The sequence below is a fragment of the Delphinapterus leucas genome, chromosome 17 (genome assembly GCF_059928025.1).
Source record: "Delphinapterus leucas isolate spDelLeu-1000000601 "Yukka" chromosome 17, BTC_Dleu_Yukka2, whole genome shotgun sequence".
NCBI lineage: Eukaryota > Metazoa > Chordata > Mammalia > Artiodactyla > Monodontidae > Delphinapterus > Delphinapterus leucas.
In genome coordinates, this window is record NC_143145.1 from 34666524 (window position 1) to 34693987 (window position 27464).

The 27464-nt window shown below is 43.9% G+C and overlaps 1 protein-coding gene across 2 annotated transcripts in view; it reads right to left on the bottom strand.

The window, feature by feature from the left end:
• BAALC (BAALC binder of MAP3K1 and KLF4) overlaps positions 1 to 27464 on the bottom strand; it is a 149124-nt gene that overhangs the window by 37539 nt on the left and 84121 nt on the right. The window contains exon 2 of one of the 2 annotated variants that reach the window (XM_089898838.1): positions 138 to 27361. The exons of the other annotated variant lie outside the window; for it this stretch is intronic. Coding sequence (XP_089754964.1) covers positions 27141 to 27361 — 221 coding nt within the window. The 3' untranslated portion in view covers positions 138 to 27140. Of the gene's footprint in view, positions 1 to 137; positions 27362 to 27464 lie in introns of those variants that run through there. 2 annotated transcript variants of the gene reach the window in all.

Genomic DNA, 27464 nt, shown 5'->3' on the forward strand with positions numbered 1-27464 from the left:
ATCCTACATGCTGCGGGGCAATTAAGCCCACGCTCTAAAGCCGGCGAGCGGCAACAAAGTTCCCACGTGCCACAACTAAGACCTGACGCAGCCAAATAAATAAATTTTTAAAAATATTAAATAAATAAAATCAAGGGATGAGATGTCTGACTCTCTGTGGGGCAGTCAGACAGTTCACTGAGGCACCCTAACAGTAAATGTGGATAGAGCAAATTATAGTTGTTGGTAAGAACCTGGGGATTACTCATGTGACTGAGTTCAGATGTGGTTAGTCCTCACAGGAGAGAGGATTCTTGAGCAGTGTTTAAAAGGAAAGACTGGGCGGTTTGGGCATGAAGGGTAATAGAAGAAATGAAACGAAATTCACATTTGTGGGCTCCCGATAAGTGCCAGCCCCATGCTCAGAGCTAAAGATATAAAGATAGGGCTTCCCTGGTGGCGCAGTGGTTGGGAGTCCGCCTGCCGATGCAGGGGACGCAGGTTCGTGCCCCGGTCCGGGAAGATCCCACATGCCGCGGAGCGGCTGGGCCCGTGAGCCATGGCTGCTGAGCCTGCACGTCCGGAGCCTGTGCTCCGCAACGGGAGAGGACACAACAGTGAGAGGCCTGCGTACCGCAAAAAAAAAAAAAAAGATATAAAGATGGAAAGACTCCTGAAATAACTGATAGCTCTTAAGAGCATAGGTCTGGAATTTGATTCCCAACTCTACTGTCACACCAAGCTTCAGAGGACGTGTTATGATCCTCCCCCCATACTTTTTTTTTTTCCAGAAGAGGAAACTGAAGTTCAAGGAGGTTAAGTAACCTGCTTGAGGTCAATACCAGGCTTCTACCCAATGTCAGTCAGACTCTAGAACCTTTGCTTTCACATGCATTTGTGTTTACTCACATCATTAAAAAAAATCTACAACGAATCATATTCTCCCTTTTCAGGGCTAGGCAATAACAAGGAGATGTATGGTGCCATCGAAATAAATGAAAGGCTTTTGGTTTGTTGTTTTATAGATAATCCACAGCTCAGAGAGGTCTTACTCCTCCAGGGTGGAGCAGGTCTTTGGAATACTTCAGAATCCAAGTAACTTGCCAGCAGCATCAAGGTCACAGTGAAGCACAGACAGCCGGGAGATGAGTACATTTAATGAAACTACATTTGTGCATTTTCTACCCGTCGGACCCCTGATACTGTCCTCCTGCCAGGTGCTCAGCCCGCTGGTCCCCCATGGAAAATTCAGCGTCTATTCCCTAACACTCATTTTCTACACTCAGCACCTCCCGTTTCAGGGATGCAGCCAGTTGGCCTTGGACAATATCTATTCCAGGTGGGAACATGACTACTTGCTTGGGGATGGAAAATAATTCCAGGGACGCTCACAAAGCCAGGGGGTTTCCGGCATCTGGTGATCCAAGCAAGAGGACAGAGAGAAGCAGCCAAACGAGGAGGAGAAGGGCTGGTGGCCTGTGGACTCCATTCCTCCCAGGCAGCCAGAACAATCTCTTAGAACCACGAATCTAATCCTGGCCGATCCCTCCACTGACTTCTCACCGCCTTCAGGCGAAAGACCCCAATCCCGACACGCCCACAAGGCTCTTGGTGGGTTCTCCTGCCTCCTTGGGCTTCACAGGTTCATGTCTGCTACGCTCCTGCCCTGTTGTGTGCAAAAGGTGCCTCACCCCCTACACACGCTCCCCTTCTACTCACAATGCTCTTCCCTCGGCCTGGCTGATTCTGTCTCAACCTGAGCGTCACTTCCTCGGGGGGCCTTCCCAGACTCCTCCCTCACACTGACTTGGGTTCCCCTGTTTCCCTCCCAAAGCACCCTGTACGTCTTTGAAGCATTCATCACTGTTGGGATTTTTTGTTCCAGACCTGCCTGCCCCACTAGTGTGGTTGCTCCACCAAGCCAAGGACCATGCCTGCCTTGTTCATGACCAGATCTGGCATGCATTAGGCATTCGAGAAGTGTCTGTTGGAAGAGTGGCGAACCACTGAGCAGGTTGCCAGAGCTCGTATCATCACTCAGGAAGAGGCTGCCATAGAGACCTCTGTGTATTCAGTGTTTTCTCCCTTGATGTACCGAACAGCCGGAATTCCAAAGGAAGCAAGTGCAAACGTGCAACATGCCAGCAGTTCCAATGACTGTGGAGGTGTCAGGGAGTAGAGGAAAGAGCTCACATAAACAGTATCATCAGCCCCCAGGAGAGACGTGTCAGATGCCGCCAGCCACTCACCCCACACTCCTCTTCAGGTTACTGTGACTCCCAGGGGCTCCCAAGGCTGCCGTCTTTCCAGGATTTGGGGCTGCGTGCAAACCCGAAGGCAGTACTGTAGGTCTCCCCAGATTCCATTTGCCCTTTGGGGGCTCGTGCTGCAGGAAGGAGGGATGGCTTCCCCTTATCATGAATGTCACAGCCCTCTGGCAAAAGCAGTTCTCCCACAACGTCACCCCAGTAAGGTCACCCTGTACCCACCTACAGGAAGGGCTGGTGACCAGACTGGGCAATGCTGCCTGGGGGCTGGTGACGGTACAGGCAAGAGGTGAGTCACACAGGCCCTTCCTTTCCCCTCTCTACAGATGGCTGCCTCACTGCTGGGAAGGGGAGTTTTGATGGTGGGGCCTGGGAAAGGTGCCAAGGGCCTGACCCCTGGGCCTTTTGAGTCCAGGCAGGAAGGTCTACAGGGCCAGCTTTGTACAGAAGAAGAAGAACCCCCCAGCCTCCAAAGTGCTCCCTCTTTTCCACCAATACTTGAAATTCCTTACCCAGGGGACAGTATCTTTTATACTATGATTAGTGCTAAGGTTTAAATTTTAGTTCCAGGAGAGAGAGCATGGTAACTTAAATTCACCTCTCTCCACCTCTCCTAATCTTTTAAAAGCAGAGAGGACTCTTGCATGCTAGAATGATCTCATGGCTTGCTTCTGAGTTGAAGAATCCAGGTAATTAATGGGTAGAAAGGAAATCAAAGAACAAGGAGACATTAAGTTGATTTACTTATTAGGGTCTAGGTGGAGAAGGAGCAAGAAACAGAAAAGCCATGTCAGGGACAGAAAGAGGAAGGAGAGAGATTTACGGAGAAGGGAGCCACTGCCTGGTTTGTAAAAAATGTCTGGGTCAGAGGATTTCAAAGAGGTTTTGTTGGGCTTCCCTGGTGGCGTAGTGGTTGAGAGTCCGCCTGCCGATGCAGGGGACACGGGTTCGTGCCCCGGTCCGGGAGGATCCCACATGCCGCAGAGCGGCTGGGCCCGTGAGCCATGGCCGCTGAGCCTGCGCGTCCGGAGCCTGTGCTCCGCAACGGGAGAGGCCACAACAATAAGAGGCCCGCATACCCCCCGCCAAAAAAAAAGAGGTTTTGTTGTGCATCAAAAGTAAACTCCTTCCAAAATCCTGCCATTTGTGACAACATGGATGAACCTGGAGGGCATTTTGCTTAGTGAAATAAGCCAGACAGAGAAAGACAAATACTGCATGGTATCACTTATATGCGGAATCTTAACAATAATAACAAAAAGTTAAACTCATGGAAATAGAGAGTAGAAAAGTGGTTACCAGGGGCTGAAGATGGGGGAAATAGGGAGAGGTTGGTAAAAGGGTACAAACTTTCAGCTATAAGATGAATAAGGTCTGAGGATCTAATGTATAACATGGTGACTGTTATAATCACCATATAATACTATATGGGCGGGTGATAGTATTATAGTGGGTGATAATACCATATTGTATAATTGAAATTTGCTGAGAGTAGAACTTAAGTGATGGGTATGTGTTAATTAATTCGATGGGGGAAAATTCTTTCACAATGTACGCATGTATCAAGTCATGTTGTACACTTTTAATATCTTACAGAGTTATTTGTCAATTAAACCTCGACAAAGCTGAAAAAAATTTTAAAAGCTCCTTCTTTTGGGATACTTTTCTTGTAAGATAGAGCAGGACTTGAATTGCTTGTTTTCCCTTCATTCCATATCTCTGAATCTGCCTCCATTTTGAGACTGAACTTCTTGGGGCCCTAAGTGGCTGTGAGCTGAATGACTTAAGTTCATAGTCATTCAGCAAGCGTCACTGGTGGCCTGCTGGCTGTACGTCCAGGACACGCGTGCTACAGTGGGGCAGCATTGGAGCCAGGCAGGCCTGGGTTCAAATCTCAGCTCTGCCCCTTACAAGCTGTGTGGCCTTTCCAAAGTGACTTAACAATAACGTTCACCTCTTTTTCCTTTTTTGGCCTACCAAGTATCAAACTCTCTGCTATAACTATTTCCATTTACAGACTAGGACACTGCCTCGGAGAAGCCACGAAATTTGCTCAAAGACGAACAGCCTGCCAATGGCAGAACCAAGACTCAATACTCAGATCTGTGTGACTCCAAAGACATCTTGTTCCCATCTTCTGTTTCTGTCATTGCCCCACTACTTAGCATCACTAAGCCTCAATTTCCTTGGGTAAAGGATGAGAATTATGATATCTGCATCAAAGATTGGTGATCAAAGGGAAAAAGGGTAGGCGAGCCTGGCTCTGGGCCTGGCACACAATCAGGGTTGATTCCTCAACTTCCCACCCCCAGGCACAACAAGAGCTGATATCAGATCTTTTCTTAAGAATAAAGGGATGTGGGGGTACTAGGTGGGTGAAAGAAAATGGAGAAAAGAGATGGGGAAAAAGAGTATTATCAAAGATCAACTGTGGCAATTCTACAACTTTGTCCCAGAACCAGTCAGGGCACAGCAACTCCTAAAGGGTGTAGGACCCAGAGACTACAGGGCCCCAGGGAGCCCATCAAGAGGTCAGAAGGTTGAGCTAATGCAGGAGCCCCAGATTACAGAGCTGGCTGGTACATTAGGGTCTCTTTACTATATGTTATCAGAGGGCTGATATGTGACACATGTGACAGGGATAAAAGATAAAACACAGTATCCACAAGCCCTCACTGGGCCTCACCTTCTTTAGAAGGACAGATCATTTGGTGCGTGGCCAGCTATGGGCCTTTGTTGTGCTGAAGAGAAATGCACAGAGCCAGAGAAAACAGGCCATGGACCAGCAGTTCATGAATATTTAGTGCACTTTTCCGACGTGCCAGGCTCTGCTCTAGGGCTGGGATGCAGCAGTGAAGGAGGGAGAGAGTCAGTCCTTGCCCTTTGGTGGAGATATTCAGGATGCAGGCAAGAAAGATGTCCAAGAGGTACTGTTGGTGGCAAAGTACAAAAATAGGCCAAAGGGAGGCAGAGGCCAAATCATGGGTGGTCATAGGTACCTTGTCAAGGAGTTTGGACAGTGTCCTGTGGGCAATGGCAGCCTGAGAACAGTGTGGAGGATCCAGTTGAAGGGCTTGAGCCTGGAGGCAGGGAGTCCAACAAGGAGGGCCTTGCCTTTGGGGCTCTGCCCCCTTCTGGAGACTCCCTTAGCCCTCTGAATGCATTTTTAAGGTGATTATCTTCCCAGCTGGAGTCACCAAATTGGAAACCACTCTCAGAAGGCCGCGACTGGTAATTATGCCACTTCAGAAAGATGCCTTTTGCCGAAATACACACCTGACAAGTGCAACTGAACATTTAGAAAGAAAGGGGCAGAAAAGGAAAACAATAGTAAATTAATTAGGATAATCAACTGTAACCACAGTCTAGATGAAAAGGTTTTCAGTAACAATTTCAAAAGGACACAGCCAGAATGGACAGGATTAAGCTTCACAAGCCATTTTCTACAGCTCACTGTGAACGTTTAAGTAGTTGGTGAGATCTAAAATCCCTCTGTAGCAGTCACATAAGACAGATACCGTGAGATTTCTATCAGAAGCAGAAATAAAAACTCCAGTGGGGCTGCTTTGATTTTGTATTTCTAAAATGCACTAATTGGCCCTTATATCCCCAGTTCCTGTCTCTGATCTTTCCCTGGATAGTTTTAAAAGCAGGTTTAAGCTTAATTTTTTCTTCTTTGAAGTCAGGTTCAAGCTTCCCACCCTCAACAAGTTCCTGCAAGGTTCCAGGAGTAGGTGCAGTTGGCTTTGCTGTAAATCATATTACCGTTCTCGATATTTACAGAAGGAGGTGGCTCTTCCAATGGAAGGGTTTGGCCCACGTTATCTGTAAAGTCAGTAACCTGCTTGTGTGACCTGATTCCATCCCAAATGCACGGATTCCATTTTGAAACAGGTTCTGCTGAGTTTGGTATAATAGAACCAAGGGATGTGAAGCCTGAGAAAAATCAAAATCCCTTCTAGGGATTTTCTTCATTGTAAAACAATAGCAAAACGGATTTTTCTCCAAGTTTCCCGAAGTATCTGGATCAGACCTCAGGAACATACCAGAAGGTAGGTAGCCCTGTGGGAAAACTTCATGAGCCCAAGGCCATGCAGGGACTTAGACAGATGCAGTCCTGGGACTGGCATACTCAGGCCACTACTGACCCCTGGCTCTGCTGTTGCTGTCCAAAAAAATCAGCACATGGCGGCTGACACTTCACTGAGAAGATGGCTACTCTAAAAATCCTTTCCAGGGTGGAGCCTGTGCAGGGTGGCAGGGCGCCAAGGCCTGAGCCGTGGGACCCGATCGAAGGCGGCGCCGAGGCTGCTGGGGCCCAGCGGGCCGCCCTAGCCGCTGCCACGGGCATCAAATTTTTAGAAGTTATCAAACCTTTCTGTGCAGTTCTAACCAGAAATTCAGAAACCTGGAAGGAAAATCCAGTTTAGAGAGAAGGTACTATAGACTGCTATAATCTTCTTACTATGTTGTCAGATGCCACTATTTGGAATCATGTCATCAGATTCTGCAGATCCTTTCTTCTGGATGAGAGTTATTCTTGCATCCAACAGAGGAATTTTAATGGAACTGGGTATCTCCCCAATTGTAACATCTGGTTTGATTATGCAGTTGTTAGCAGAAGCCAAAATCACTGACGTTGGAGATACACACAATGATAGAGCCCTATTCCATGGAGCCCAGACACATGAGCATCAACACAATTAAAGAGCACTTTCCAAATTTGAGAAAAAAACAAAAAAAAATCTTTTCCCCGCTCTGTTGTAATATATTCCTCTCTCAGAGACTACATCCATCTTCACCTTCAATTTCAACTTCATCTTCAACTGAGTTAAACTTCAATTTAACTCACATCCGATATCCAACCCTCTGCTGCTATCAGTTCACCTCAACCAGTACCTGCTGAACCCAATACATGCCAGACACTTCACCAGACTCTGGTGCCTCACAGAGACACAGTTACAGTCTTCACCCAACAGGTACTCACACTGAGTGAGAAAGTCAGATATACAAATCACTGCAGTCCTTATATATCAAGTCATCCTCGTGCTCCAGTCTCAGAATGACATCAGACTGAAGGAAACCACGTTCAACACTCCTAAATTATTAGAAAATAATCTAAATCCTTTACTTGCTTTCCTTAGAGATAAACAAAAGGAGTTCCAGTCATAATCCACTGCAACACTTTATAATATCCCTAGATCCATACTGAATTAGTAATCTGGAAAACCAAATTATGGGCATAGTGGAAATAGGAGGAAAAGTTCAATGACATGGAAGATGATGGATTAAAGAGGATGAGACTGGAGGAAGGAAACTTGGTTAGGCCTATTACACTCTCTGGAGCCAGGAGGGGATGAAGACTTCAACTCAAACAGTGGGGTGGGGAGTGGGTTGAACAGGATGGATTCAAAAGATAGTTAGGGGAAACGAGAGGGTGAGATTCAGGAGGAGATGCCCACGGTCCTGCAGAACGAGCTGCAGTCCAACTTTTCTACATGGAAGTCCCTCAGGTCACGTTAGACTTGGCGTATGCAAAGGGAGCTCACCATATTACCTTCAATCCAGTTCCCTTCCTGACTCTCTCATGTATGTCAGTTATGCCATGAATTTTCTATTCTAGCCTCTGGTCTTAAAAGCTTGTTATTACCTTTCTCTTTTTCTTCTTCCCTACAATCAAGTCTGAAACTAAGCTTTGTCATTTCTTTCTTTTATGCATCTTCCCCAATAGCTCTTTACTCTCCTTTTGCTCCCATTGGAGAGGTCCGGCTCACCTCTCCTCTAGATTACTGCAATAGTTGGCAGCTGGCCTCCTTGATTCCAGTCTCTCTCCACTGTCCAGAACATCTAAATCATGACAGAAAGACGAATCTTCCCAAAGCCTGGCTTTCCTCCTCATACCATATTGCCGCCCTGAATCAGATCCAAACACCTCTGCCCCGCTCTAAAGAGCTCCATTGTGTGGGCTCACTGTCATTACACAGCTTGGTTCTAACTACATACCTTACCCTCCAGGTAGGCTGGCGCCCTCATATTCCCCAGAAGTGCCAGGCTCACGCCCACCTCGGTAACACTGCTCGGTAACACTGCTCAGGGTGATCTCTTCCCTGCAGGGCTCTCCTTCCCTCCTTCACCTTTCCAACCTGGTGAGGGACGACACGGACCAGTGCTTGCTCAACAACATCCACACCTGTCATCAACATCCCCCAGGTCAGCACTAAATGGTTCCTTGTTTATTCCAAGTGCCAAGGTATTCTCTCCCTAGTTAGGATGTTCATCCCCTAGGGAACAAAGTCTGTCACTTTGCCCAGCTACTTCTGCTAACCTAAGAAGAAAAAAGATCTCAAGGGAGCTTTGGCATTTTAGTTTTTGCTCTCATTTTAAGAAAAAAACACTATGCTTTTCTTAAATAAAGCATGGGAAATATAACAATAATTTTGGAACAAATTTGCACACAATTTGTTCTCTAATTCATTTTTAATTATTAAATTACATATTTTATTTAAAATGAAACTATAACATAGGTTTAAGTCTTATAACCTCTTAGAAAACATGAATATCACCATCTCTACAAACTATAGTGGATATAGTCCATTTTTTTTCCTTCATCAGAATTTTTAATGGTCCCAAAAAGAATCAGAAGGGAGTTTCTATTTATAGAGAGCTATTACATGTCAGGTACTGACTAGTTGCTTTCTTTTAAGCCTTCCTACTATACTGAGACAGGTACAAAGGCATTTTTTTCTTTAAAATTGACTTTTATTTAAAAGATATGCTTAAAAATAGCACTTGGGTATGAAGTTGAAGAAATGCAGTTTAAAGTCTAATGGAAATTAAAAGTACTTCAATTGCCACATTTTAAAAAAATTAATTAATTTCTTTCTTTTTGGCTGCATTGGGTCTTTGTTGCTGCGTGCAGGCTCTCTCCAGTTGCGGTGAGCAGGGGCCACTCCCCGCCGCGGTGCACAGGCCTCTCACTGCAGTGGCCTCTCCTGCTGTGGAGCATGGGCCTCAGTAGTTGTGGCACGCAGGCTCAGTAGTTGTGGCGCATGGGCTTAGCTGCTCCGCGGCATGTGGGATCTTCCCAGACCAGGGCTCGAACCCGTGTCCCCTGCATTGGCAGGCAGACTCCCAACCACTGCATCACCAGGGAAGCCCCAATTGCCACATTTTGACTTTCAAAGAAAATAATGAAACATTGTTTTAGAAAGTTGCCTAACAAAATAAAGATGTGAGATTTCACAAGAAATTTTAAGAAAAAAATTTTCTAAGCATGAATAAATTAAGATATAGAAAAATATAAGTGTTCATCACAGTTGAATACATTGTGGCATATTATCAAGCAAATATCAAACAAAGTGTTTATACATTTCATGTATTGAATGGTTGAGGCAGGGGAGGGTGTGTCAAATGAGGGGACTCTATAAAGAGTATAACTGGAGGAACATGCAGGCAATATTTCCTTTCCATCAGAGGTTCCTTTAAACTCCCTGCACCTTCCCAGAACCCATGCTCCCCACACCGTGCAGTCCAGTTTGCTTAAGCATAAAATTATCAGTCCTTTCTCATTTTAAAATGATATATTCTTCATTAGAGATTCTCCCCCTGATCTCCATAGTAATCCCACAGCCCCTTTGATAGAACCTAAGATTCTAAACCACTGCAGTCAGCTTGTCCCCCAGGGCTACAGTATCTTTTTCCCAGTAACCTCACCCTCCCACCTTCTGACTGGGTCATCTGAGTTGGAGCATGTGACCAAGGGCAAAGCCAATCAACACTCTGCATTCTCAGGGACCATGGGATTGGCTCAGGGGTATCACATAACCCAAGCCAGAAACTCTCAGGACCTCTGCAGGAGCTAATGGAGGAAGCTCTCTTTCCCACTAGACTTGAATCTGGGAGCTTTGAGGTGGGGCTGTGGCAGTGCAAGGGAAGACCCTTTCTGAGAATGGAGCCCACACAGAATAAGGGGCTTGAGAGACGGAGAGGAAGACATGGGGTCCCTGACATCATGTAAGCCTTGAACCCAGTCTCACCGCAAGGCAGTCCTACACCTGGCCTTTCTGTTACCTGAGCCAATTCCCATCCCTTTTTTGCTTACAGTTTTCTCTTGGTGGATATTGATCTGTTTGTTTATTACTTGCCACCAAAAGAATCCTAACTGACTCACGGTGTAGATCTTCAATAGCACTCATCCAAGTTCTGTTCTGAGTTGACTGGACATCAACTCACAAAAGATGCTCTCAAGTTCGCGCTTAAGCTGGGACCGGCACTGGAGTTCAGACATGTCAGGACCAACTGGTGGGAGCTAGCAGCATATTTGCATTAGCCTCCCCAAAATAACTCACCCTAAGGGAAGAGGAGCCAGGCCCAGCAGGCCTCACCCAGTATGGAGAAGAGCCAAGCCTCAAGGTCGGAGGGGAGGAGCAATTTTAAAGAGGATCAGCCTTTAGCCCTGAGATCTGTCTTCTGTCCACAACCTGACCCAAGGGAGCATAAGCAAAAACTCAGAAAGCTGCTTGTCAAAACTTTGTCTAAGTCATAGGGCACAAACAACACCACTGGGGGACCCCGCTAAGATTACAGCATAACACAGAAATGGGAGAGAAGTCTTCTTTCCTACTTGATAATATAACTCTGCTCATTCTGGACATCCCGGGCCTAAAGCAGGGTTTCTCAGCCTCAGCGCTATTGACATTTGGGGATGGATAATTCTTCGCTGGGGTGACTGTCCTGAGCATTGCAGGAGGTTTGGCAGCACCCTGGCCTCTACCCACTAGATGCCTACAGCACCACCCCCGAGTTGTGACAACCCAAAATATCTCCAGACCTTGCCAAATGTCCCCTAGGGGGCAAAACTGCCTAATTGAGAACCTCTTCTTTAGAGTCTTAGTGGTTGTGGCCATAACTAAGAGGGGACTTCAGTGCCCACTGGAAGTGGCGGTGATGCCCAGTTGCAAAAATAAAGGTACTTGGAAGATACGCCAGTGCCCGGGATATGGGTGTGGGGAGTGAGGACAGCAAATGAGGGGGCAGTTTCTAAAACAGAAAGTAAAAAAAAAATCCCCAAAAGCAAAAACAGGACCCCAGGCTAGCAGAACAGCAGCTGGCCAGTCCCACCTTGGGGACACCCTGAAATACTTTGGGAGACTGCAAAGGGCTAGGGGACCGAGAGAACAAGTAAGCAGTGGTGAGAAACAGTGAAACAGGCTTTTTGTTTTTCCTGTGAGCTCCTCTGTACCCAGAGGCCAGTGAGACCTGAGGATCTTTGGATTAAACCTGGAAAATCCCATAACTTTGAACCATACCAAATAGTTTTGGCTCAAGATTACCCACTACTATTCTCTCGGTCACAAGTCAATTTACCCACAACCAAAGGGGAATAAACACCAGACTCTATTTCTGGGGTGTGGACATTCCGGTATGTGCACTGGCAGAGAGAACGCAAGAAGGTGTTTCCTAGGCAAATTTAATCAAGAGTCTCCAGGGCAGCAGGAAGATTAGCTTGGGTGAAGAGGAGGCATTGAGACAGAAAACAATCCCTGGGCAATGGAAGTGGAGCTTGGTGACAAGAAGCAAGGCCCCTTGGAATTTTCAAAAGGAACCAGATTCAATGACTCACCACATTTTCCTTGGCCTCTTATGTCTGATGCTGAGGTGCTATAGAGTCATGGGAACTGGCTTTACTGTCAGACAGAGCTGGAGTCCAAGCCCTTCAACATCACCTATTTGTTAAATGATCTTGAGCAAGTTACTTCTCTAAGTGTCAGTTTCCTCATCTAATAACGCAGCTAGAGCAGGCCTGACACTAGGGCAGGTGCCTTACGACATGCTAGCTGACTTTCCCCAAAGGGAAGCAGGAGGTGACTCCTGGACATTCCTTCAGTGGACAGTGATCACTGGGTGCTGTTACTTGATGGACGCTGTGGGGGAATCACAGGCCAATGAGGCTTGGTCCCTGCCCTGAAGGGGCTTGACATCTCATTCTTCAATCCCACTGAACAAACATTTAAATTATGTGCAAGTATAGAGCTGGGCATGTGGGCTACAGTGAGTGCTAACACAAGACCCTGGCAACAAGCAGAGGAAAGAAAAGAGGACTCATATAAAAAGGAAATGGAGGGTGGGCCCCACACTCCAGGCATGTAGTAAGTGGGGAAGGAGACAAAGTAGTGAACCCAAGCTTCCCACAAGTGTCCACTCCCATGGTGCCTTGTATTTCAAGTTCAAAGCCGTTTACACACTTGTGACTATTTTATTAATGACTTGGCTACTGTTTGTCTCCAGTGTTAGAGAATACGCCCCATGAGGACAGGGACTGTGTCTAACTTGCTCTACACTATACTCTTAGCACCAGCACTTAGAAGATACTAAGAAATAGTGTACATCTAGATATGATACTATGCATAGAAAATCCTTAAAAAGCCCCTGGAAAACTACTACAGCTCATCAATGAATTCAGTAAAGTTGCAGAATACAAAATTAATACACAAAAATCTGTTGCTATACACTAACAATGAACTATCAGAAAGAGAAATTAAGGAAACAATCCCATTCACCATCACATCAAAAAGAATAAAATACCTAGAAATAAACCTACCTAAGAAGGTAAAAGACCTGTACTCAAAAAACTATAAGACAATGATGAAAGAAATTGAAAATGACACAAACAAATGGAAAGATACACCATGTTCTTGGATTAGAAGAATTAATATTGTTAAAATAACCATACTACCCCAGGCAATCTACAGATTCAATACAATCCCTATCAAAGTACCAATAGCATTTTTAACAGAACTAGAACAAATAATTTTAAAATTTGAATGGAAACACAAAACATGAATAGCCAAAACAATCTTGAGAAAGAACAAACCTGGAAGAATCACACTCCCAGACCTCAAACTATACTACAAAGCTACAGTAATCAAAACACTATGGTACTTAAAACTCCTAGAAGAGAACATAGGCAAAACATTCTTTGACATAAATCATACCAATGTTTTCTTAGGTCAGTCTCCCAAAGCAATAGAAATAAAAGCAAAAATAAACAAATGGGACCTAATCAAACGTATAAGCTTTTGCATAGCGAAGGAAGCCAAAAACAAAAGGAAAAGACAACCTATGGACTGGGAGAAAAGATTTGCAAACAATGCGACCAACAAGGGCTTAATTTCTAAAACATACAAACAATTCATACAACTCAATAACAAAAGAACCCAAATAACCCAATCGAAAAATGGGCAGAGGGGCTTCCCTCGTGGTGCAGTGGTTAAGAATCCGTCTGCCAATGCAGGGGACACGGGTTTGACCCTTGGTCCGGGAAGATCCAACATGCCCCGGAGCAACTAAGCCCATGTGCCAGAACTACTGAGCCTGCAGTCTAGAGCCCGTGAGCCACGACTACTGAGCCCATGCACCTAGAGGCTGTGCTCCACAACAAGAGAAGCCACCACAATGAGAAGCCTGCGTACCGCAACAAAGAGTAGCCCCCGCTCACTGCAACTAGAGAAAGCCCACAGGCAGCAACAAAGACCCAATGCAGCCAAAAATAAATAAATAAATGGGGAAATAAAAGAAAAGAAAAATGGGAAGAAGACCTAAATAGACATTTCTCCAAAGAAGATGGCCATCTCCAAAGATGGCCGATTGGCACATGAAAATATGCTCATCATTGGTAATTATTAGAGAAATGCAAATCAAAACTACAATGAGGTACCACCTCACGTGGGTCAGAATGGCCATCATTAAAAAGTCTACAAATAACAAATGTTGGAGAAAAGGGAAGCCTCTTACACTTTGGTGGGAATGTAAATTAGTGCATCTATGATGGAAAACAGTATGGAGGTTCCTCAAAAAATTAAAAACAGAGTTGCCAGATGATCCAGCAATCCTGGTCCTGGGCATATACCCAGACAAAACTATAATTTGAAAAGATACATTCACCCCTATGTTCATAGCAGCACTATTTACAATAGCCAAGACATGGAAACAACTTAAATGTTCACTGACAGATGAATGGCTAAAAAAGATGCAGTATGGTAATCCCCTGGAGGTCCAGTGGTTAGGGCTCCATGCTTCCACTGCAGGGGCCACGGGTTCGATCCCTGGTTAGGGACCTAAGATCCCACAAGACACATAGTGCAGCCAGAAAAAATAAAAAGAAGAAGATGGGGCATGCATATATTATATATATATATATATATATATATATATATATATATATACACATACACACACACACACACAATGGAACATTAGCCATAAAAATTGAAATAATGCCATTTGCAGTAATATGGGTGGATATAGAGATTATCATACTTAGTGAAGTAAGTCAGAAAGAGAAAGGCAAATACCATATGATATCACCTATATGTGGAATCTAAAATATGACACAAATGAACATATCTATGAAACAGAAACAGACTCAAAGACATAGAGGACAAACTTGTGCTTGCCAAGGGGGAGGGGTGGTGGGGAAGGGAAGAACTGGGAGCTTGGGACTAGCAGATAGATGCAAACTAGTATGTATAGGATGGATAAACAACAAGGCCCTACTGTATAGCACAGGGAACTATATTCAATATCCTGTGACAAAAAATAATGGAAAAGACTATGAAAAAGAATATATATATATATATATATAACTGAATCACTTTGCTGTACAGCAGAAATTAACACAACATTGTAAATCAACTATACTCCAATAAAAATTTTTTTAAGAAGTATGGTACTGGCACAAAAACAGTCACACAGATCAATGGAACAGGACAGAGAGCCCAGAAATAAACCCACACACTTATGGTCAATTAATCTCTGACAAAGGAGGCAAGAATATACAATGGAGAAAAGACAGTCTCTTCAATAAGTGGTGCTGCGAAAACTGGACAGCTACATGTAAAAGTATGAAATTATTATAGAACATTCCCTAACACCATATACAAAAACAGTCTCAAAATGGATTAAAGACCTAAATATAAGACCCGAAACCATAAAACTCCTAGAGAAAAACATAGGCAGAACACTGACATAAATCATAGCAATATTTTTCTGGATCTGTCTCCTAAAGCAAAGGAAATAAAAGCAAAATAAACAAATGGGACCTTATTAACCTTAAAAGCTTTTGCAAAGCAAAGGAAATCATCGACAGAATGAAAAGACAACCTATTGAATGGGAGAAAATATTTGCAAATGATATGACCCATAAGGGGTTAATATCCAAAATGTATAAACAGCTTACACAATTCAACATCAAAAAACCAAAGTCCTCAACTGAAAAATGGACAGAAGACCTGAACAGACATTTTTCCAAAGAGGAAATGCAGATGGTCAACAGGCATATGAAAAGATGGTCGACATCACTAATCGACAGGGAAATGCAAATCCAAACCACAAAGAGGTATCACTTCACACTTGACAGAATGGCTATCACCAAAAAGAACACAAATAACAAATGTTGGCAAGGAGGTGGAGAAAAGGAAACCATCGTACACTGCTGGTGGGAATGTAAATTGGTGTAGCCACTGTGGAAAACAGTATGGAGGTTTCTCAAAAAACTAAAAATAGGACTTCCCTGATGGCGTAGTGGTTAAGAATCTGCCTGCCAATGCAGGGGACACGGGTTCAAGCCCTGGTCTGGGAATATCCCACATGCCACGGAGGAACGAACCCCGTGAGCCACAACTACTGAGCCCACGTGCCTAGAGCCTGTGCTCCGCAACAAGAGAAGCCACCGCAATGAGAAGCCTGTGCACCACGACGAAGAGTAGCCCCCGCTCGCGGCAACTAGAGAAAAGCCTGCATGCAGCAACAACGACCCAATGCAGCCAAAAATAAAATAAATAATTTTCTTAAACCACCAAAAAAAATTAAAAATAAAAATAGAACTATGATATGACCCAGCAATTCCACTCCTGGGTATATATCTGAAAAAAACAAAAACACTAATTTGAAAAGATACATGCACCCCAATGTTCATAGCTGCATTTACAACTGCCAAGATATGGAAGCAACCTAAGTGTCCATCAACAGATGAATGGATAAAGATGTGGTATATATATACAATGCAATACTACTCAGCCACAAAAAAGAATGAAATCTTTCCATGTGCAGCAACATGAATGGACTTGGAGGGCATCATGCTAGGTGAAATAAATCAGAGGAGAGAGAAAGACAAATAACATATGATATCACTTATATGTGGAATCTAAAGAATACAACAAGCTAGTAAATATAACAAAAAAGAAACAGACACAGAGATATAGAAAACAAACTAGCGGTTATCAGTGGGGAGAAGAAAGTGGGGAGAGGTAATAAATATAAGGGATTAAGAGGTACTGTTATATATAAAATAAGCTACAAAGACATACTGTTCAATACAGGGAATATAGCCAATATTTTATAATAACTATAAATGGAGTGTAACCTTTAAAAATTGTGAATCACTATGTTGTATACCTGGAACATATAATATTGTACATCAACTATACTTCAATTAAAACCAAAAGGAAATAGTGTACATCTTGAATTCCAAACAGCACATTTTTGTTTCTGATATTAGAGTATATTTTTAAACTGATGCCACACTTTATCCTCTCAGTGTTTTCCCCTCTTAAAAGCTGTTAAGCTGATCTCACAACCTGCAGAGTTCTTAGAATTGCAGAAAGGTGTTTCCTAGCTAACTGAACAATGCAAGCAGGGAGCGGTAAACTGCTCCAATCTCCTCTCCTCCCTTCAGAGGTGAGGGATGGGTTTCCATTCCAGTTCTAGTGCCCCCCAAAATTCAGCGATTGAGATGCTCCACCATTCAACCATTTCTAAGAGAGACATTGTTTCCCACAGGTGTATTTGGGAAGGAGAAACAAACACACACAAATTTAAGGCAGGTGCACCTAATAAAATAGACCTCTAGGTAAGCACATATGGTACCTTTGGAATTGCAATACCAAGCTATTGCTTGGAGGTTAAGATGTGCTCCATGGAAACGCAGCTGACCTTCAAGAACAGAGTCCCGGCACTGGAAGGATGCACACCTGGCTCTTGGTAAAAGGCACACTGGTTTCTGTTTTCCCAGATCACGTATGAGGCAGTAATGCAGGCCAGCTGGGTCGAGAAGCCCTGGCATAAACTAAAGTATAATGCTTTATTGGGGGAAAAGGTAGTCTCTTAAGTAAATGATGCTGGGAAAACTGGATATCCACATGCAAAAGAATGAAACTGGACCCGTCTTATACCACTCACAAAAATTCGAAATGGATTAAAGCCTTCAGTGTAAGACCTAAAATTGTAAAACTCCTAGAAGAAAATACAGAAGGAAAGCTCCTTGACACGCGTCTTAGTGAGGGTTTTTTGCATTTGACAGCAAAAGCACAAGCAGTCAAAGCAAAAATAAAGAAGTGAGACTACATCAAGCTAAAATTCTTCTGCACAGTGACGGAAACCATCAGCAGAGTGAAAAGGCAACCTACAGAATGAGAGAAGATATTTGCAAATCACGTATCTGACAAGGGGTTAATATCTAAAATATGTAAGGAATTCACATAACTCAATAGAAAAAACAAACAACCCAATTTGAAAACGGGCAGAAGATCTAAATAGACATTTTTCCAAAAAAGATATACAAGTGGCCAACAGGTAAATGAAAAGGTGCTCAATGTCACTAATTATCAGGGAAATGCAAATCAAAACCACAATGAGATATCACCTCATACCTGTTAGAATGGCCATTATTTAAGAAAAAGAGAGAAATAAGTGTTGGCGAGGATGGAGAAAAAGGGAACACACGTGCACTGTTGGTGGGAATATAAATTGGTACAGCCATTATGGAAAACAGTATGGACGTTCCTCAAAAAAATTAAAACTAGAACTTCCATATTATCTAACAATTCCACTTATGGGTATATTTGAAGGAAATTAAATCACTATCTTCAAGAGATATCTGCACCCCCTGTACATTGAAGCATTATTCACAATAGCCAAGATATGGAATTGGTGGATGAACGGATAAAGAAAATATAGTACGTACATATACATACATAATGGAATATTATCCAGCCATAGAAAGAAAATATTCCTACCATTTGTGACAACATGTATGAGTCTTGAGGGCGTTATGCTAAAGGAAATAAGTCAGACAGAGAAAGACAAATACTGTATGATCTCATTTACATGAGGAATCTTTAAAAAACTGAACTCATAGAAACAGAGAGTAGATGGGTGGTTGTCATGGGTGGGCGTGGGGAGTGAATGTGGTCAAACTTCCAGTTTTAAGATGAATAAGTTCTGAGGATTTAATGTACTGACACATCTTAATGACTATAGTTAACAATACTGGATTATATACTTGAGAGTTGCTAACAGAGCAGACCATAAACGTTCTCACCACAAAAAAAAAAAAGGTAACTATACGACGTGATGGATGTGTTAACTTACCTTATTGTGGTAATCACTTTGCAATATTCATATATCAAATCATCATGTTGTACACCTTAAACTTACATGCTATATGTAAAGTTTATGTTATATGTCACTTATATCTCAATAAAGCTGGAAAAAAATAAAGTATGCTTCATTAGTACCATGGAGGTTAAACCCTTATGTTCAAAAGTACCCTTCGGATGTGGATTTTTTCACAAATGCATTAGAAAGGATTAGTATACTTACTATAGTTAAACTTATTACATTTATTAGTATACTTACTCAGTACAATGAGTTGAATTGTATCCCCCCCCAAAATTCATATATTCAAGTCCTAATCCCCAGGACCTCAGAATGTGACCTTATTTGGAGGTTGTTGTAGATGTAATTAGTTAACTTACTTAAGATGAGGTAATTGTCCTAATCCATGATAACTGATGTCCTTATAAAAAGGAGAAATTTGGATACAAACACACATAGGGAGAAACCATATAAAGGCAGAAGTGAAGCTGATGCTTCTACAAGCCAAGGAACCCTAAAGATTGCCAGCAAACTACCAGGAGCTGAGAGGCATGGAACAGGTTCCCCCTCACAGCCCATAGAAGGAACCACCCTGCCGACACCGTGATCTTGGACTTCTAGCCCCCAGAATAGGGAGAGAATACATTCCTGTTGTTTTAAGCCATCCCATCTGTGGTACGTGGTTGCAGCAGCCCTAGAAAACTAACACACTTAGTATCAAAGAGAAAGGACTAGCAGAAATCAGAGCTGGTGACAGGTGACTGGATCCTTTCTCGAATGGCCCTGCTTGGGGGAGGAAAGATACACAGTATCAACAGACTCCAGTTTACAAACTCCCCAGATCACTCACTGAGGTGTCTTTGGTCACAAGTTTCATCATTTAACTTTGAGGCCCGGGACAGAGCCCCACGTGTTACTCTCAAGCACCAGTGTCTTTTTTTTTTTTTTCCCTAGGAAGGAATTAAGCTCACACAGGAACAAGGAAAGGTATTTATAAACTTCAGATTTTGATAAATTAAGTGTACATGTTACAACTTTAGGATAACCAGTAGAATAGAAAAGAGATTGCGAAAATTCCAAACTAGAATGGGGGAAAACATCAGAAAGGAGAAAAACAACAACAATCCAGAAGCTGAAAACAGAGGGAAAAAAATAGAAAAGTTGGGAGAAGAAAATCTGAAGAATTTCCTTGGTCCATTTCTCAGCAGAAGTAGGAGGCCCTATGCTCCCCTGAGAGGAAGGGGCCAGTGATGGGAACAGGGGTCTGCAGGGCGGTGAAGGTTTGGAGGGTCAATGAAAGGAATGAGAGACGAGGCCAATCAAGATTGAGTTAAATGGTCGACTTGCAGTAATCAGGGCCTGGCTGAGGATTAAAATCACGGTTTTGCAGGACAGCCAATTAGCTATAAAAGACCAAATCAGGCAGAAAGTTGCTTGGTGAGTACAGAACAGAGCACAAAGAATGAGAAGCTTCTGAGGCTATTCCAGCCAGGCTTTGGAGTGGTGAAGCCCAGGACAGGAAGATTGCTCTACTCTCTGTCATGACACTTGTGCCCTCCCTTTACAGAGGGCTGGATAAAAAACTGAGACATTCTTATGACACAGATCCTGCTTTGATCAGACTCCAAAGGTAGCCCTACGTCAGGCAAGTTATAAATCAACAAAGTAAATGACAGCCCTCTGTGCTCTAGTCCAGATAGGTCTCCCGAGCCTGCCCCCACCATGGCCTTCTGTTGTCTGCAGTCGAATAGTCACCAATTCTCTTTGGATGAGTCACCGCTTCTGGTTGCCCCTCTCATCTACGTTAAGTTGATTCTCCTTGGCTTCAAGTTCAGAGGTGACTTCTTACTGTGTTTTTGTCCATCAACCCCACATATACTTACATTTTGAAGCCTCTGGGCCTGTATGAGAGGAGCAAAGGGTAGCAGAAGGCAGCATGGACTGGAGGACATACAGACTGAATTCCACAGTCACCAGCTGTGTGACTAAACCTCTGTGAGCCAGCATTTTCTCACTTGTAAATTAGGGCTTGAATGTTGACAGGTTAAATGAGATACTTTATAAAGCACCTACTTTACTGTCTGACACACAAAAGACACTCAATGAATGGCAGATCTCAAGGTTTCGAGCACAACTCTGACTGGGGACATGGTGTGGCAGGCAGAAATAATGCCACTCCACACACAACACAAATGTCTGCTCCTAACCCCCAGAACCTGTGACTGTATTAGGTTACATGGCAAAGAGGAATTAAGGTTGCAGATGTAATTAAGGTTGCTAATTCCAATTAAGGTTGCTATTTTAAGCTGACTTTAAAATAGATTATCCTGGATTATCCAGTGTAATCACAAGAGTCCTTAAAAGTAGAAGAGGGAGGCAGAAGAATAAGACTCAAAGGGTGACCTGGCTACAAAAGGAAGGCATGGAGAGATGCGATTTCGCTCGTTGGCTTTGTGGAGGAAGAGGCCATAAACCAAGAAGTGTGAGCAGCCTCTAGAAGCCAGACAGAGCAAGGAAATGAATTCTCCCCTAGAGCATCCAGAAAGGAAAGCAGCCCTGCTGACACCTTAGCCCAGTGAGACCGCATCAGGCTTCAAGCCTACAGACTGGAAGGTAATAAATCGTGTTGGTTAAGCCACTACATTTGTGGTAATTTGTTACAACAGCAACAGGAAACTAATATTACCTGGCATCATGGAAGTTTTCCCCTCCTGCTTTCAGGGACCACACATTGGAATTCGGTTAGTACCTAACAGTGCTCTGCAAACTTAGGTATTCCAACGACACAACCATGACTTCTATGCCTGGGACCAACTTGGGTAATTATACACCTAGGTTAGTGGGGCAGTATGCAGCAGGGGTGATAGGGCTTGGTAGGTGCAGTACTCACCCCAAGCTCTGTGTTGGAAAAGTACTGACCACTGCTAGTGATTCTGTGGCAGCTGTACTGAAGCCTAAATGGTCCACCTACTGCAGGGACCTCCTGACACCTGGGGCAGGGTGGCTCTCCCACTGATCCCTATTTTCTAGTTTACTTCTCTCCGGACCCTGTAGTGAGTCACGAGGAAGGACAGAAGATCTTGAAGGATGCTGAAGTTGGAAGCCTCTTCCTTGAACTGCTACTGTGGTGAGGTTGACGCCCTGCATCTAAAATATCTTGGAAGCAGACCCTGTGCCAGCCAGGCCTGGATTCTGCCAAGATGTTTTGGAGGTTAGCATTCAAACCCCCGTTCCAGAGGCCGTATCTTCCCCGTGGCCAAGCGCATGAGCCCTGGTGCAGGCAGCCTGGAAGACCCGGATTCAGGTTCCCATGCAGTCAGCTCCCTAAGGACCGATGACGACTAGTAACAACGAGCCACTGGCACTTCTGGGTTCTGAACACGGTGCGGTTGCTTCCTCTGCCTTGCGCTCCACTGTCTTCCGTTCTCCATCTTGGAACTGTGTTCCTCCCACTAGCCCACTCTGTCCTACCTTTGCCCTTATCTCTTAGCTATAAATCTGCTCCTTTCTCTCGCTTGTTCTTCACAGCTCCCCAATTCCGCATCCCCCTCTCTTATCATTCTCTCCTGGGCTGCCAGGAATCCCAGGACCTGGCCTGGGCCTCGCATTCTCTCTGGCCAAGAGCAACAACTCAGGGCTCCAGCAGTGGGTACAGCCACCCCTCCTTGATCAGGAACTGGGAATTCTAGTCCTCATTACACATGCCTAAGCCCTGAGACCCTAAGGCCACCATGACCCTCGACTACCCCCATCCACCTCAGTACCATTTCCAGCACATCAGCCCATAACTGATGCTCACAGAGTTGTAATGACTCCACAGTGACTGGCTCAAATCCATTTTGGAACAAGAGAGAGCTTAACTGAATGCACTCTGCCAGGAACTAGCTGTCTGCCTTTAGAGAAGCCATCTCCACTCACAGCTGGCAAATGAGGAGGTTGGACCAGACCTAGGGAATGTCTGAGGCGCCTGTTCTGCTAAAAGTCTGTGACTCTTGGTAGAGCTCATTGTGCTTCTGTCCAGCACAGTGACCCTGTAATTGGTAGTTTTATTTGTGAAGAACAATTACCCAAAAGCTGGAAGAGATGATAAATGTCATCTCTGCTAGGAACACTTCCTAACAAGGTCACCTAAAGGTCTTCAGGCTCCATGGACCCTGACAGTCTAATACCATGGTTCTTAACCAAGATGACGTTACCCGCTAAAGACATCTGGAGACGTTTCCGTTGTCAGCTGGGGGGCAGCTACTGGCATCTAGTGGGTAGAGGTCAGGGATGCTGCTAAACGTCCTACAATACACCGGACAGCCTCCCACAAGGAAGAATTTTCCAGGCCCAAAATGTCAATAGTGTTGAGGTTGAGAAACCCTGTTCTAGAGTATGCAACTTTGTTCGCACATTTGGTCATGACCCAAATATTTTATAATTCTGGGAACTGATAATGTGTTTCTTTTCACTTGCTAGAGAGGATAACCCCAAAGACAATTTTTTTTTCTTTTTTGCTCCATAGGATATAACGAGTTTTATATTTAATTTAGTAACTTTATTTCAGCTTCCTTCTTTCCACCGCCTATTAAAAAGAAAAAAAGTGTCTCATATTTTTTTCTGAACTATATTTTGTTTTTAAATTAAACTTTTTATTTGTGTAGATTCACATACAGTTGTAAGAAATAATGCAGAGAGCTCTGTGTGTCCTTTACCAGTTTCACACAGAACTATATACAGGATCCCACCCAGGGTGCTGACATGGGTACAATCCATCCATCTTACTCAGATTTCCCCAGCTGTTCTTGTATTCACTTGTGCATCTGTATTTAGTCTCATCCAGTTTCACACATATGTAGGTTCATGTAGCCATCACCACAGTCAAGATACAGAACAGTTTCATCACCACAAGGATCCCTGTTGCCCTTTTAATAACCACACCCGCATATTCTCTTTTGACCTGGCTTTATCATCCTGCTGTGACCCTTATTAATGAGTTAAAGAGTGACACCTGCTCACTATTTGTATGAGAATTAAGGTTTTAACATTTTGAGAAATACACTTTGACATATTCCTTTGCCAGTACAAAATCACCCTACTAAGTAGCAGCTCCAGGCTGAGCTCTGATGACAGTGGTAGACCAGATGGTTCCTAATTTCTCCACCATTGAGTATACTAATGGAAACCATCACTCTATGTGCCAGGAACACAGAATGACCATAAGAAAGCTACTTCTCTTCTCTGTGATTCAGTTTCTTCTTCTGAAAAATGGGAACAACAATAGCTCCTATTTCAAAAAGTTCATGGAGAATTCAACAAGTTAATACATACAAAGCGCTTGGAATATTGTGTGGCACATAATAAATTCTCAATAAATTTCAGTTACGGTATGTTCTCTCATTTAATACCCACAACTACCCTACTAGGTAAGTGCTCTTATTATCCCAGGACAACAGATAAGAAAACCAGGGCTCAGAAAGTTCAAGTAACTTTCCCAGAGTCTTAATCTAGTAAGAGAGAAAGTCAGGATTAGAACTCTGGACTCCGTGACTCCAAGTATCACCTTTGCCCTACTCACTGTGTGGGAATATTAGGCAGCTGTACGCAGAGTAAAAACCAGAAACTCAGGTTCCAGAGGGACACAGGTTGTTGAGGAGGTGGGGAATTTTGCATGGGATAGGTGGCTATCAAAAGAAACTGAAATTCTCAGATCCAAATATCCCCACCATCTTATTTCTAGAGTTTGAGGACTATCCATCTGAACAACAGAAACCCAAAGGAAAACCTTTGTAAAATGAGTAAAAGAATATTTTGTCTAAACTTTCTTCCCACACAAGGCTTGGAAACACATGGGGAAAAGAAACCAGTACTTATCAGCTCAAACTCATTCAAGCCTAGCAAAGGGACAGTAGTCAGGAGAAAGGGAGGACAGGGTCCCAGAGCCGCCATGCTCAAAAAGCAAAAGTTTTTGATCCACAGTTCTTCCTTTGAAATACTGATTGACAATGAGGCATAATGAAAAACTTCCTGGATCATGACTTAAGCAAGATAAAACCCCAGCCAATTGGTAGCCTAGGAATTGAAAGCCCACAGTCGGAAAAGACTGGAAGGAAACCAATCATAGGCAGAGATTGAACCATCCTCACCAGCCCCTCCCATCTCAACTTCTTTGGAGCTGAGACAGCACAGGGCAGAGGTTCCCAATGCTGGGTCACAGGGATGAGACCCCCAGTGTGCTGCACGATGAGAAAAATGAGTAACTGAAGAGGGTAAAACAGTCTGCCACATTCTGACCAGCTCTGTCCTGTATAATTGCATGAAGTGGGGAAGCCTCCTTCAGCAGTGGTTCCCATATTTTTAAAATGATCTGAAAAAATTGGGGGAATCATGGCCAGACTGCTAGCTGCCATCTAATGTTAATCCTTTGCTTTTGCCTTAGTAACAGAATCTTGGTTTTTAGCTTGGCATGTTGCCACTCAGCTAAAAGACTTTTCCCAGCTTCCCTTGCAGCTAGATGTGGCCATGTGACTAAGTTCTGGCCAATAAGATATAAGTGATATAGGATACTACCAGGAAGTTTCCTTAAAGGAAGGAGGCAGGTCCTTCTCCTTTCTCTTCCCCATCTTTTTTTTTTTTTTTGCAGTACGCAGGCCTCTCACCTCTATGGCCTCTCCTGCCGCGGGGCACAGGCTCCGGAGGTGCAGGCCCAGTGGCCATGGCTCACGGGCCCAGCCACTCCGCGGCATGTGGGATCCTCCCGGACTGGGGCACAAACCTGTGTCCCCTGCATCGGCAGGCAGACTCCCAACCACTGCGCCACCAGGGAATCCTCTCTTCCCCTATCTTGATATCTGGAATGTGAATGTTATGCCTGGACCGTAAGTTTAAAGGCCACCTGGGCATGGCGAGGCAGTAAGCTCATGGCAGAGCAGTGAGCTAGAGGAAGCCTGGGTTCCTGAGGACTTAAGAGCTGCCATACTGGCCCTGGAGGGAAATAAACATTCATCTTGTTTTAAATCACTACTTTTCAGGTTTCTTCTTCACAATTAAACCTAAGCCTAATTGATGCAGGAAACAAAACAGGGCTTTGGACTTTTTACTTTGCTAAATAAAGCTTGAAAAAATCAAACTACTATATACCATCACACTAAGAAATATCAGAATAAAGAACTGTCTTTTCAATTGACTAATTTTTTCATTCACTCAATAAACAGTGAACATTTACTCTGTGGCAGACACTGTACTAGGGGCTAAGGATACAGCAGTGACCATATGAAGAAGACATGGCCCCTACCCTTGCAGGGCTAACACTTCAGTGACACTGAAAATCTCACTAAACTGGCTCTGTTTCTCGTTTTGCTGCAAGCCAATGATAACTTGGTCAGGACTGATACTGGTCCATACGCCATATTTGGGAACCACTGCCCAGGTGGGTTATGGTAAAGTCTGCAAATTCAAGTACATATTAAGCATTGCCTATAGCCTGAAAAAATGCTATGTCTCACATGTTAACTACTGTTTTCCAAATGTAGGTGAACTCAAAAAAGGAAATTCATTTAAAAGCATTACTGAATTCATAATAGCTTTTTGTCAATTGGGGGGGGCAATTTTTCTCAATTTTAAAAAAATTAATTAATTAATTTTATTTATTTATTTTTATTATTTTTGGCCGCATTGGGTCTTCATTGCTGCATGCGGGCTTTCTCTTGTTGTGGTGAGCAGGGGCTACTCTTCGTTGCGGTGCACGGGCTTCTCATTGCGGTGGCTTCTCTTGTTGCAGAGCATGGGCTCTAGGTGTGCGGGCTTCAGTAGTTGTGGCACACAGGCTCGACAGTTGTGGCTCGTGGGCTCTAGAGCACAGGCTCAGTAGTTGTGGCACATGGGCTTAGTTGCTCCGCGGCATGTGAGATCTTCCCGGACCAGGGCTCGAACCTGTGTCCCCTGCATTGGCTGGCGGATTCTTAACCACAGCGCCGCCAGGGAAGTCCCCAGACAATTATTTTAAAGGCAGTCTAGAAAAGTCTGCTGGAACTATACACTGTCCCATGCAGATGCAGAAGCAGACAAGGACAGGGGCAGGGGTTAGAACAGGGGCAGAAGCAGAGCAGAAGTCCAAAGAGAGTAAGGACAGCAAAAATGGATTTAAAGGAAAGCCTAGTCGTTTACACTTAAACGAATCCTGGAGTAACAATTCCAAGATAAAGCAGCTGCAGCAAAGTTGAGGCAGAACCCAAACTGGGGTGCTACATAATGACAATCTGACAGTGTTCAAGAAAAGTTAAGACATATACATGAAACTTCCAGATAACAAATGGTGTAGAGAACAAATTCCTGTTTCAGGGAAAATCACCTTCCATTTCTCAAAGCACATTTCATTTCTAAGAACACTAAGTTACATAACAGTATTCATCTGTGTTAGTTTCTGGGGGCTGCCGTTAACAAAGTACCACAAACTGGGTGGCTTAAAATAACAGAAATTTATTTTCTCACAGTTCTGGAGGCTGGAAGTCTGAAATGACGATGTTGGCAGAGTTGGTTCTTTCTGGAGGCGCTGAGAGAGAGAGTCTGTTCTATGCCTTTCTCCGGCTTCTGGTGGCTGTTGGAAATTCTTGGCGTTCCTTGGTTGGTAAATGCATCAGTCCAACCTCTGCCTCTGTCTTCACATGGTGTTCTCTTTGTGTCTGTGTCCAAATTTCCTTCTTATAAAGACATTAGTCATTGGATTAGGGTTTACCTTAATCCAGTATAACATCATCTTAACTTGACTACACCTGCAAAGACTCTATGACCCCCCCCCCCATA